We start from the raw sequence: 14,090 nt of genomic DNA on the forward strand, positions 1-14,090 counted from the left end.
CATTTCAACCTTTGCGATTTTTTCAACCTTGGGTCTTCTTTAACCTGTTGATAGCGGTGGACCAAATGTTAAGAAGATTTGACCAATATATTTCAGGTTTAAATATTTACGTGGAATGGCAGGATTGCTTATCGAGACATATATAGAAGGCTTTATATTACTAAGGCATTCTCTAAGTGTTAACAGTCCTTCATTCTTATTGATAACTAGACATATAAATAATTTCATGACACAAACCAATGGAGCTTTCATTTTGTTTGAGGAAAAAGTTATATAGTCAATTTTAACGGATAACACTGTTTTCTTCATTTTCCACATACGAGCTCCGAATCTAGGAACTATAGGAGAAAATTATAGGCACTATTTTAGTAGGAGATTCTCTAAGTATTAACATTTCTCCATCACTATTGGTAGCGAGAAATTTAAATATTTTCCTATGACAAACTATTTAAATAATTTCATGTGATAAACCATCGGAGCTTTCATTTCGTTTGAGAAAAAGTTTCATGGTCAATTTTTAGGGATAAATATTTTTAACTTCATTTTCCACTTCCTCTCACGAACCGTTATGTTCAGGAGTAAACGAAACGCACAGATTTCGTGTGGTGACGAATTTTAAGGATCAACTTACGAGATCAATGCAATATCACTTGATGAAATTTGTCTCCATATACTTATTGACGTTTATCAACAAAATATCTTCCAATATTTCATCGCTCGGTTTGTTTAGTTTGTAAAATGAATGACTTTTGGTTTTGTTTAATTTTCGCTTGATGGATACCTTTTATTGAAATTTCCACAACTTCAAATGCTTCCCATCGCTGGTTCCCCGAATGAGAATCGCAACGAATCGAGCCAAAACGATGGATTTTATTTTTGGTGGAAAGGACCAATTTTGGTTTTTATTAAAATTCCACCACCATTCCAGCGGAAAAGGTTGACCTTCCCTTGAGTTAGCTCGTCTCGCTTCAGCCATCCAGTCGGTGCACCCTGCAGCCATGACCATCGTAACAAGCGGGAGGGTGGGGACACCAAAAACACAAAAAAAAACACTCCGACACTGTTGTGTGAAGTGGTCGAAATGAAACTTTCGCGTTACTCATTCGGATTCGGAAGGACTGGCCGTAGCACCGTAACGCTATGAGGTCAACGGTGCTGTCAGAACTCGTGGGGGGGGGGGGGGAGTGGAGCATTGGGCAGTGGGAGTGGGGGTGTAGTGGTGGTGGTGTGAATGAAAATTCTGGCTGTTGAATAGAACGCGCGCCGCACACATCATCCGAGCCGAACGCGGTGTGTAGGTTGCACAACGACAACGAATACAACCGTACACGAACACACGCACGCGCGCTAAGGACGACGGGCTACGCGCGGATACGGTTTCCACTACACCACAACTGACCAGGACCACCCGCCGGCCGTCCCCGTCCATTTCCACCATCTGACACGGGTTGACATGGGGATGGAAAAATCGCGCGCATTGTCGCTCATTTACAGAAATTCGGTTCTGCGAGCGAGTTAAACTGAAGCGAAAGGAAACGTACGCGAATGAGAGTGAGAATGAACGAGCGAGTTGGCAAAAAAGAGCGAGAAAACAGGACGCACGAGAGCACAAGTGAGAGAAGAAAATGTGCAAATGTGGAAGCACTTGTCGTCGGCGAAAGGATTTCGAGTTTTCCTCCACAACTCGCCCGCACCGTTACTCATTCTCTGGGATTTTGTTTAATTTGTTTGCTCGCGTGAGTGTGTGTGTGTGCGTATACCGTTCTTTGACTGAACGAGTTCTGCTTGTTCAGTTGAATCCTGCCAGCGTGAAAAAACGACCCCCTTCTACCTCCTCCTACTCCCCCTGACCGACCATATCTTGCCAGTGAATTTCCCAAATCAATCCTGTGTTCCACCGAACGGACGCTAGTGTGCGTGAGGTCCTGCGTCTGACGTGCGTGTAACACAGTGGCACAGTTTTTTTTTTTATGTCCCCAACCTCAACCACCCTCACCCACCGCGAACGTTTTCCGAGTTCAATGGGAAAAAACTATTAATAATGCAGGATGGACTGACTAAGAACTTGGCTGACTAAGAATGTTTCAACTGGGCTGCCCCGAAAGAGTAGTTGCCATAGTTAGAAACCAGATTCCTTCCTCCATACACACACATACACATGAGCGCATTCACTCACGCATTTAGTGGATAAAAACGGAGAGCACCGTGAAGGAATTTTCCACTACGGAATCATAGTGCTTTCCACGTCACTGTCACCAGTTTCGTGCGTGCGTGCTTCCTTTTCCACAGCACTTATACACCTACATACACGCACACACGCACACTAGCATACACAGTTCAGGATTCTGGCTGCGAAGGCAATGGACTACTCCTGTTGGCCATTACTTCAGGCTCACCTTACTGCTGCTGCTCCGCGTGAAGAAGCATCCTGTCGTGGCACTATCGCACATTGAAACGGCTGCTTTTCACCTTGCTTAATTCTCTAGAACTCCGACTCGACTATAGACTACGTTCCGCTTCGCTACTGCTATCACTACCGCTGAGCACATTTGATATGTTGTCGATGGTTGCGTTGGACCCTTTGGGATTGTACGATTGTGTCGTTGCACTATTCTACTGTAGGCGCCTTTAGCTGCGCCTTTGCTCCGCAGAACCTCCTACGGAGTGAACCAAGCCCGCACACGCCGTTCATCCCACATCCCTCTCGGACACTATCGGTGGTTTTTTTGTTTTGCGGTGGGCGTTCTAAGGTGGCACCCCCGTGGTTGACTTTCAAGCCTTCGCTTATTGCGTTACGAAGCAACCACTTCTTGCACTGGGGCCAAACGAGGATCTGCCCCGAAACTGCCGAGGGCTGGATGCAACCGATGCAACCGGGTCACCTTCACCGAGTCGGGGGAGGGTGGCGTTTCACACACTGCACTGGTGGGGACACTACGAGCTACGAACGGACGGACGGACCGCGGGAACCTTGTGCACGACAAAGGACCCTGCGCGGAACATGATATGGAGCAGTCGGGAGCCGTTTTTCCAACCGCTTTCTTGCCTTATTCACCCCGACGTTCAACCGATCGCGGTGAGCAGGCAGAATGCGAGCTAAAAGAACACACACTCTGGTCTGCAAAAAAAGTGCAAATGGGCTGCTATGGCGCTCGCGTTCTGCGGGGGCCCAAGAACCGACCGCCCGAGTGGATGAACTGTACTGACTGGTGCGCTCACGAAACGCCAGCATTCCACTCCACGGCTTCGAGAGGAACGGAACGAAAAACAGCCCCGCTAGTACACGGGATGCTTGGGGGAGGTGGGGGAACACGTGAGGTACGGAACGGAAGGATCCTTTCGTCGTCGTGGCCGTCGTCGTCGTCCTCGGTCCTGGGACCGAAATATCGCGTGTGTCGAACGAAACCACCGACCGAACGATGGTTACACAGTAACGAATTCGCTCTCCATCTCTCGCTTGATAGTAGCCGAGTGTTTCCCACACTCCACAATCAAACCCAAGGGCACACAACTTCACTACAACCCCGACCCTGCCTGTCCTGGGCCGATGGGCAGGATGGGCAACTGTGGGGGGGGGGAGCGCAAACGTTCTCGGCTCTCGGAGCACTCGTCGACAGCTACGCGGGTGGAAATATTCTCGAACAAACAACAACCTCCCCCCCACCGTGGCACGGTGGTTGAATGTGTTCGTGTTAAGGATGAGTGTGTAGTAACGCGAAGCACGGTCTGCTATCGTGTTCACACAGTGGGCTCTTTATTCCTGCTCGAGCAAGGACTTTCGTCAGGGAACTTAGCATACAGAGACCGGGAACGCTACTGTTACTGCGTTGGAGGCGAACGCAAACGAGGCAAGGATGTGAAGTGAGAACGAGAGGGAGTGTGGGAAAATTGAAAATGGAGCGGGCAAGAGCGAGAAAAATCCTGAGCAAGGATGTGCGAGAGCAAACCGAATCGCCTCGCACGAGTAAGATCAACTGTGACATTTGCATGCAACGCTTGCACGAAAGTCTCTTCCAGGCAAGCCTTGAGGCTTCGGTGATTTGTTCGGATTTTGTTTCCGGTTCTTCCTACTTCCGACTTCTAGTCAACATGCGGTATCATATGCGTTGGTGACACCTTAGTGCGTGTCTCCTCTTTGAGCGGGGGCTGTAATCGATCCACTTTAAATGTCGGCATGCCGGTGGACTCATAACGGTTTGGCAGCATCCGCGAAAGTCTGGAGTCAGCGCCCACGCCACAAGCAAACACATACACCCAACAATGCATGCGGTGTCGGCGTTTGTCGCGTGGGAAGTCGATTTATTTTTGTCGCACGTACCGTGGGCGGTTAAAGCTAATGTCAATGTTATTTATTCACCCACCGCGAGAGTGATATTGATGATCACATCCGATCGGCCACCGTTTGGGTCGTCCGCCCTGGGGTAACCTTTGCGTATCGTTGACGGGTGAGGTTTTCAACAATTTTAGCCGATTCACTTCACCCACCCCCGGATGATACTCGCATGTTATCGGATGAATGATTATCTGGTGAGGCTCGTGTTTCCCACGCACCAAACTGTTTCACTTTAAACTGATGGCCTTTAACATGCTGAAGCCCCATGCACGTGGGTGTTAGCAGTTTCAGAGAGATATTTTACAGCTTTGGTAAAAAATCACCTCGCCAAATAAAATATAATACAGTTGATTAGGAACTACAGACATTTAAAACAGTAGACCCACTACTAAATAGAGGAGTAGTAGAGAGTAGACATTTAAAACAATAAATTCGTCATGTTCAAAAGATCTTCAATCGTGGAAAAAAGAGAACCAATTGATGAACAAAGCTTATTAAAATATAATATTATCATAACTAACAGAAAACCGTTCAGAAAACCCAATGTAAATAAACACTGTAGGAAATCGAAAGTAATAAAGTAAAATCTACAATAAATCAATAGACATTAGCAAATCTTTGTTGTTCAACGGATGTGAGGCTTTTTCTCATATTGATGTGCACCATTCCAAACTCCAATCCCAGCTATTCGTTCTTAGATAACCAAGTTAAAAGTGAATAAGTTTTCACTTTCTAATGTAAAAGTAAATGCTTTAAGCATTAACAAATGATTCAAGAACAAACACCAGCCAGTTTCTAAGGTTTTCACGATTAACTGCCACATTAACAATCCCCGTGAGCAAGTATTCGTATTCGTTGGAAATACAAATTACTACGCCACTGACATCGTCATCGTAATGTGACTCTCCCACTGCCCCTGCATGCCAATTCTTCGTTTATTTTCCCCACCCCCTCAAGCCAGTGTCCTTTCGGCTCAGCATAAAATAGTTCACACCACTCCTGCGCACATCGACTGACCTTCGAATACTAATTTCCCTCAACCCGCTCCTCGGCGCTCTAATTGACCACCATCAATCAGACGGACCCCGCCAGAACTCCGGGCTCCGTTGCTGCAGAGGAAATTATGTATTAACCATTAATGATCGTTATGCGTGTCGGTATCATCGAGCGTGTCTCTCCTTCCGGCGCTTGTCTCCGGCCGAAAGCCGGGCTCCCTCGCCACCGGTGTGTTTCTTTTTCGTTTGTTTTCCTCTTCCGTCGCTAATTAGTCGCTGATTATCAGTCATAAATTGTCGAAGCCTTCCATCACGTCAGACACGTGCAGGGTTGTGATTTGGTTTTGCTTTACGCTCGTTCGTTTTTCGTTTTTCCTTCGAGCGTTTGTGCGTGTCCATGTGGCGTGCTGTTTCTATTCCATGTTTTTCTCTACCAAACACTTCCTTCCCTGTGCTTTACTTATGCAACACCCAGTGGGTGGTTGGGAGCTGGGAGCTGCTGCAGCCATTTTTGTGTGAAGCGAGTAAGAATAGAACCTACTAGCAAACAAGGACGAATCCCAGTGGCGGAACTAAACGGTTTATTGATGCAAGCCCACAGCTGGCAAAGGAATGTTTTCCACCCTGCCGCACCATCCGTGCCCACACACAACCGCCCGGGAGCGTTCGGGAAAACATTCGCCCTACTTCTTCTCGGTGCTTCTCGTGACGCCATTTTCCGAACGCGTCTTCCCACCCTTAGGACTCCTCGTAAGCGATCCTGATACCCTGCCAGCTGAAAGATGGAAAACGAATAGGGTGCAGCACACATACGGGACCCGCTCATACATTAAATCCCTCTCGACCCCTTTTCCAGCGTTTTCCGCCCCACTTCATGTGAACCTCACATGGGTTGTCTTCTGCCTCCCGACCGACCACCCTCTCCTCTCCTTACGATTTCTCACTATCTCTCTGTCTCTCTCTCATCCGAAGGAGTCCGACCGAACCGAGTCCTGCACGACGAGTCGACTCCATAAAAAACTCCGACTTAATGCGAAAGTGCCCATCGTAATGATTATTGACCTGAACAGTTGTACCGTGTGGCCCATCCCTCGCGCCCCGCTTCAGTGGGTCACTACGCCTCCACGGTGTTCGTGTGTGGTTTTCCCAACTTTTTTTGCTTTTCCCTTCGCTTTCGGCATTCTGGTGTCGATTGTTTGAATGGATCGGAGTGGATGGGAAAGCGATGTGGCATCCCGAGAAGAAATGGAGCGAAGCGATGAGAGTGAGTTGAAAAAATATCGATTGATCCCCCTCCCATCGGTGGGTTTGGGGAGAGAGGGGAGTTTAACTCCCAAACGCACCCGCGCGAAGGATGTGTCGCCTTTTCCGAGCTGGACTTTTCCGTTCGGCAAGCAATCACATGTTTACACGTTTTCAATCGACTCGAAAACGGTGCCGCTCGATTAGGACATCACTAAAGGATGCTGGTTTGCGGTCGTCATGCCACATCAGGCATCAGGTTTTCCAGTTGTACAGCATAATCTCACCCACCACCCCGCTGCCCCCATCCCCCACGAAGCTTTCTCTCACTAGGGGGGTTGTGGTGCAACAGTCGAAGAGGAAAAAACAACCCTTCCTTGTGAATCCTTTCTCGAGTCAAAAAAATGAGAGTGAGAGAGAGAGACAGAGCGAGAGAGCGATCGTTTTCAACCATTTTCACAATCGGCACAAAAACGTCGGCACGTAAAACGGACCGGACCCGATGGAGCGTGGGAGAGTTTCCATGGCACAAACACAGACACATGTGTGGTGGAAAACCCTACTCTCCGGGGTCGGGAAAAACGCGAGAGTCCTCGGGGAGGGACGTTGGCGAGGGGACTCGGTTGTACTACGCGCAAACAGAATACTATCAAAGTACGCCGGATGCAGCCTGCAGCGCTAGTGCATCAGCGTGTGTGTGGGTGTGTGTGTGTGTGACTATGTATCGATCCGTGCATCCGTGCATTCGGTCCCGTTTGCGGGTGCTGGATTGTGCGCGGGAGCAGCATTTAATTGCGAAATGCCTTCCACTCGGGAGGGAGTAAGATGCACACAGCCGAGCAAATGGTGCTCCTAAATGGAAAACCCCCCGAGGCGAGATGCACACGGCCGCGATACGGTACACCGTCATCCCAGCGAAGAGCGTTCCGAACCGATCCGATCGACGCAGCGCGATGCCATTTTCGGGCGGGGAAAGGAAGGAAACGGCCAGCCACCGGAAAACAACGGAAACATTATTCGATCTCGCGCAAAACGGTGGCAATAAATCCACGACATATGCACAATTTCGGTGTCTCCGAGCGTACGGCCAAGTGGGCAGCCTCTTCTCAACACATGTAAGAACATGGAACGACGTGGTAGCGTACGAACACTCGGCATCGGGATGGCTCCCGGTTGACCCCAATATACTTGTATCTATCGTAGTTTCGTTGCCAAACGATCCCGTTCCACGACGCCGTTCGATTCGTTTGTGTCCCAAGATGGCGGTGCCATTTGCAACTGACACCACCGCACCACGGCTGATACGATACGAATGCATGCCATTCACCACCCACGAACACGTGTCGGGTCGATTTGCGGAATGATTTTTTTTTTTTTTTTGGTTTTTCGTTGGCCCCGACAGCTCCATGGAATGCAATTGAAGAGGGCAATGAATAAGACACATTCCAACGAGATTACGATTTTTCGGTCGTAATCGGAGCAGGTATTTTGGACGCCATTCCTTCACGCCTGCCGGCTTTCCGTTGACGTGGAGAGGGGATGGGCGGGGGGAGGAAGAGGGCGTGTGAGAAAGACATTTTTCATTTCGGTAAACGATGGCAAACGACGGTTGGGTTCGTGGTTGAACAATATCAATTCGATGGTAGCTTTCTTTTCGTCATGCTTTCATATTCTTTTACTAAGCTTTTGGTACGCCTTTCTCAGACACTTTATTTTGCTTCATGAAAATTCACGAAACACATTAACACAGAAAAGCTAAGAAAAGCATTAACACAGAAAAGCTGAAACAAGTCATTTAAACAAATATTAAGTAACAGAATATGTTAATAAGCTCATCTTATACTTCCTATGTAAATTCACGGTTCTAAATTAAGATTCAACAGAGAAAACAGGATAAATCAAAATACGCCAAAATCATGTAAGAATTTAAAACGACAGTTTAAGCGATAACATAGTAGTGTTAAAATAAAATATTTCAATCCTGCAGACATTCATCAAGCTCCTTAATATGTCACCTAACGAATATTGGAAAGAATTGGATTCATATTTTTTACATTGAAGATGAGATGTGAAGACAACTATGAGGTAAAATTCATTGCAACAAAACAAAATTTTATTTAAAGATACAAGCACATTTTACCAAATTTCTTGACAAAGTTTACCTTATGCAGTAATTGGAGGTACTCAAAAAATATAATGTCTCGATCAATAACTCTGATAGAATAATTATTCATGGCCAAGTTTGCTCCACAATTTTAAAAAACGCTTGGTAAAAAGGGCCCTAAAAATCTACATTTTGAAAACATCCTGAGAGTTTTATAAGTCGTTTTACTACGTTTTGATAGTAAAAAAGAGAGAGCAGAGAATCAATCTGTGAAGATTTGGAATATTTGTTTTGAATGCATTGCAAGACATTTTTTTTTTCGCTTAAGGGTGGCGTATAGTCATATATTAGCTTATTAAGGTTAAACGTACTGTTAGCCAAATGGTGCCAAATGGAAATCTCAAGCGAATTCAACTTAAAAAGCATCTCTAACTTCTTGCGCACCACACGAAAAGGCCCCTTAAGATACCCGACCTTTAATTTATTTCCACCCGAGCCGTTTGAATCCCCCCGAAGGCACTTTGGAAAACTCATTTCCTTATAGCCTTCCACCCCACGTCTGGCGACATCGGAAATTGATTTTTACCCCTATTGAAGCGCCGTCCTTTTCAGTGCAGCATGCGGGTGCGATGCGTGACTCGAGACAAATTATGTGACGGCAAACGCATAATCTGCAGAAACTCCCATAAATGTGATGCCTGCTTCAACGCCGGAAATAGCATGTGTGCATAAAAAGTTTGAAAAAACAACCATCTCGTCTAGATTATTGTGACCAGTTTCTTTTTTGATAAGAGTATATGAGTAACTACGCTTCACAACGGTTTAATATGGGTTGCGTGTTTAAGGATTGTAAGTTTTGATGGAATATTTGTAATACATGCGTAACAGAAACAGTTTAATACCCCTGGGCAGTCCTCATCAAGCTAGTCAAAACAGCAGAAAAGTTTAAAAAGAATAGAACTGAACAACAATGCAAATTCTCCTTCAACGGTCACAGAACTTTGTCCCTTTCAAAAGAGGGACACAAACAATGTCTGAATTTGTAATGAAAAACATTTCAGTCTCGACAACGGTTTAGAAAAACAAAGCGCCCGATGAAACGGAAATTTTCTTATGCTTAAGGCAACCAAGAAACCTTCGTAGAAGGATGCTTGCCATATGGACTAGGTTAAAAAAATAACATGGTCGTCTGGAGTTTTCATCAATAATAAATTTGTTTCAATAAGTAATTGCCGTAGCCGACTGGGTTTTGTCTTAATGACAAAGGTCAAACGCCTTTTTTTTCAAATCCATTCAGTTGAAGTAGTTTACGAAAACTAAATATTGTTGAAGTCGTCGAAAAGTTAAGAACATTGACGATATCTGTCGATTCTGCTTGAAAGTCCTTCAACTGGTGCCATTTTAATTACTTTCCAACTTCCCGACCCGACAGCACAATAAATATCGTACGCTTGGATGAATAAAGCTAGCACCGACATCGTTTCTATCCCCTTTCTTTGCATTGAGAGACTCTTGCCAACAAAAAAAGACCACAGATTCGATCCGAATCGATCATTTGCCCACCTTGCGAGAGCTCATCAAACCACTAGACATCAGCTTTATGTTCAATCAAAACCCCGTCAAGCGAACCCTCTTCCGCCACCCAACGATTACGATGACGACGGTAATGATGAGGATGATGATGACGATGATGATGATGACGGCGACGATGGTAATGATGATGACGACGATAACGATGGGGACTTGGGCAAAAGTGGGACGCAAAGTTTGACTAACTCCCAGCCCCGACAACGACCTCGGACATGACTTGAATATGTTCGTCGGAGGAATTTTCCGAAGATCCCGAGTGCCGCTCGCAATTTAAGTGGCACGGGAAAGCACGGGTCCTGCTCGAGAATCCTTTCGACGCGTCCCGCGAGCTCCGGCCAACACAGCCAGCGGCGTTCGGCGAACATTCCGGGCCGGGGCAGCCCGAGCGAGGAACCTCCGGACGGTTGGAAATAATGGAAAATTTATGGTAATAAAATCGGCATTTAATCCACCATGACATAACACACTTTTACACTTCGCCCGCATTCGCACACGACGAAACAGCACTGGGTGAGGCTAGGGAGAGGGTGGGGGGGGGGAGTTGCTTGGCATGTTGAAAGGTTTGACTTTTCTCCGCTAAAAGGGGCTCGTCCTTTTACTTTGCCACACTTCAACCCTGACAAGTACGGTACATAAGAATCTCATTCCTTGCAATTATTTTCCACCACCAACGATTGTCAGTAATTAAACTGCGCGAAAGATTTTCACTAATAAGTTCCACGTAGAAAAGGATAAATATGATTTTCCGTACCGAATAATTGTATCCTTTCAAGGGAAACTTAAATTGAACAAATTACTAAAATGTGCCATTAGTAGAAGAATTCACTAAAACGCATCATCATGCACCCCCAGGCCGTAACCTATATTTACGCTTAAGTGCACCTTTTAAAGTGTGTTTCCCCATCCAGACACACTTTCGGCACATCAACGCTTCTAGAAGTGTTTCTTCCCCGTGCCGTCTTTCGAAGCCCAACATCGACACTCGCGGACGTCTTCGAGCCGTGCATTCGCCCAATGGCGTACGGTGGGTCAGGAAAGTGAAGTGCACATACGAAGAGAGTACGTCACAATAAGCACTTCAAGACCAACGGCAACCAGGCGTCTCCATTTAGCAACACCTTGGGCTTCGACGGTTTCAAAAAAGCTGCCGGATCCAGCGAACGGAAAAGTCGGAGAAACCGCGCTCAAAGCAGAGGGATTCAAACTGAGGATGAGGAAAAACAACGCGTCCTTAGCGAAAGGGGACCGGGCGACGGGTTTGGGGGGGTTGTTGGAGAAAAATCGATGTCCCATAATGGTACCCAAACATAATTCACCCCAGCGTGGTTCGAGCGAAGTGTGTGCCATTCTGCCGCCATCTCCATTTCTCCGTCCCTTCGAGAGGCCAAGAGAGCCACACTGACGCGCGTTCAACACGACGATACGACCACTGTCTTCGTTGTGTGCTTGCCCGGAGGAGGGGGGGGGGGGGAGGGTTTCCCCCTTCGCCTCCACTTTCCAAACCCGAGCGACACCGTGGGACAAATGTACGGCAAAATATGGATGTCGTTCAATTCGTTGTTTATCCATATAAATTATGTTTTCCCGTGGTGGTTCCAAGCCCGCTTTGCTGCCTCCCCGCCGGAGTCTCCGGAGAATTCTACACTGGCCCATTTTTCAAACTCTTCTTTTCGCTCGCATCCCCCCCTGGCACCGTTTTCTCCTGCCCAATTCGAGTGTCTCGTTCCGACGCGCGCTCGGGAAAGCCAAAGGGAAGCCCCAAGTCCAGCTCTTTCGTGCGCGCGAGATATGCCTCTCTACACGCTGCTCGAAAAGGGTTTCATCTTTGTAAATCCCCACGAATGTGCCGCTCGGCTTTGGCACCATAAAATTAAATAGGACGACAAGGCATTTTGCTAACGGTGCGAACTGTGCCGTGCCGATTTTCGCATGGCTTACTCCCGTCGATTTGTCCGCGCGAGAATAGGGGCAACATATTTTATCTCACCCTCGCACCCACCCTCGTGTGCGGTTGGTGGGTGTCTTCCGCTCGGGCAAAGCTTAGAATAAATATCTCAACAGAAATGAACCTTAAAAATCTGTTGCTTGACCTTTTATAGCAAACGAGCCTAGTAGGGTTTCTTTTGGCTTATAAATATTCAGAAATATGTTATGCGCACATGTTTGCTGTGTAAATTGTGTACACTAAATCAACTCCTAATAAGAAATATCAGATCCCGTAACACTCTTTTCCGATCTTTTGTCCATAGGTTTATTGATCTACAACGCACGGGTTTGTATGTGCCAGCCTATTCAAGGTGGATTTGTTTTGTTTAGTGTTTTTTTTTTATTATTAGAAGGCAAAGCTTCGTGAACAAAGACTAAAGCTTTGCTTATTTTCTGTTCCATTATCAATTTCGTCAATGCTGTCGTGTGTACTAATGATGATTATTGTCATTTTTAAATCGAATCGTTCACCACTTGCCACACATAATCATCAACTATTCAAGATAAACATGATAACTTTCCTCAATTCTTTCCAATTGAAATGGGAATGATTTATAAATAAAAAACATGTAAAGGCAATTGAATAAATTTAAAAAAAATCACCAAATTATTTAAGGTTGACGTCTTTAAAATCTTTTTTTCAAAATTAAATTCAAAGCTGTTACAAAGTGAAGTAAAGTAGTAAATAAAAATCTCTTCAAGGTGGTTGTTTACCGGATATAAACTCCTCGAGGAAAATTATTTTTTACTGAATTATTATAATACTATTACGTATAAGTCTGGCACCCTCCGATATTACGAACGGCTGATCACCGACCTATAATATACCGTCTTTCGGTCACAGTTACTCTCTTCGGAGGGAGGACTTGTTCCACTAGGGGATATTGTGCCTCCTAAAAAATATTCGAACTCATTGAAAACTAAACAAAATTGATACCGGAACAGATAGTTGAAATAACCCTTAAATCATCTCCAGAACTGGGTATCCTGGTTGGATTAATACATGACTTCATTCAAAATAACTGTTCAGAATCTCGTATAATCAATTTTGGTTACAAAGTGGAGATGGTACCACAAATTTAGTTATCTTCATTCCACCGATTAGAACTGACAATACAGGCTACAGATAAGATGGTAAACTCTGTTACTAAACAGGCCCTCTAGTAATCGCCCCGCTTTTCTAGCCCAATCGCCCTTATCTTTTCATTTGCTGATGTAGACTTGACAGCTGTCAAATGTCATCTGTCGCTGCAGCGGTTGCACTGAAGAGGCATAATCTACTATCAATCTCCACAGTGCATTTGCCCGAAGTAACGAATCCCAAAAATTATGCCTATGCTAATTATGCGTCCAGAATGCCGATTTTGGTCGCATATCCAACAAGAGCCCGGTTTCAGGTTCTCGCCCATATGGGTACGGTCGGTACTCACCTTTCTTCGGCCACAGCAAAGCATCCTCCGCGTACGCGAGTGTCCGGTAGCAGTCGTCTTCAGCCGTGCGAACTTCCTCCACTGCATTAGTCTACGTCGGGCGCGTGAGACGACCACTAGCTTCGGGCTGTTGCCGTTGGCAGCGCTGTTCCGGCCGTGCTATGACGCGCAGCCGGCTCGGGCCCGCGTGCGCCGTAGTGCGAGGAACCCCTGCCCAACGACACCGCCCACCGCCGCCACAAAGCCCCGCGATCCACCGCCGCCGCCCACCTGTACGCCCGCCGACCGCCGCCTGACCGGACGCTCCTGCTGAAGCTGCTGCTGGTGCAGCCGTACCACCTCCTCGATCGAGTCCTCCTCCGCCTCCTCCTCGCGCTGGTGCGCCTGGCGCTCCTGTTGCTCCTGTTGGT

The 14,090-nt window shown here is 46.6% G+C and overlaps 1 protein-coding gene across 1 annotated transcript in view; it reads right to left on the bottom strand.

The window, feature by feature from the left end:
- Positions 1-13,767, bottom strand: part of LOC131286291 (rho GTPase-activating protein 100F) — a 34,679-nt gene extending 20,912 nt beyond the window's left edge. The window contains exon 1 of the mRNA XM_058315225.1: positions 13,681-13,767. Within this exon, the coding sequence (XP_058171208.1) occupies positions 13,681-13,767 (87 nt within the window). The remainder of the gene's footprint in view (positions 1-13,680) is intronic.
- Between the last annotated feature and the right edge of the window lie 323 nt (positions 13,768-14,090).

This window comes from Anopheles ziemanni, chromosome 3, assembly GCF_943734765.1.
Source record: "Anopheles ziemanni chromosome 3, idAnoZiCoDA_A2_x.2, whole genome shotgun sequence".
Taxonomy (NCBI): Eukaryota; Metazoa; Arthropoda; class Insecta; order Diptera; family Culicidae; genus Anopheles; species Anopheles ziemanni.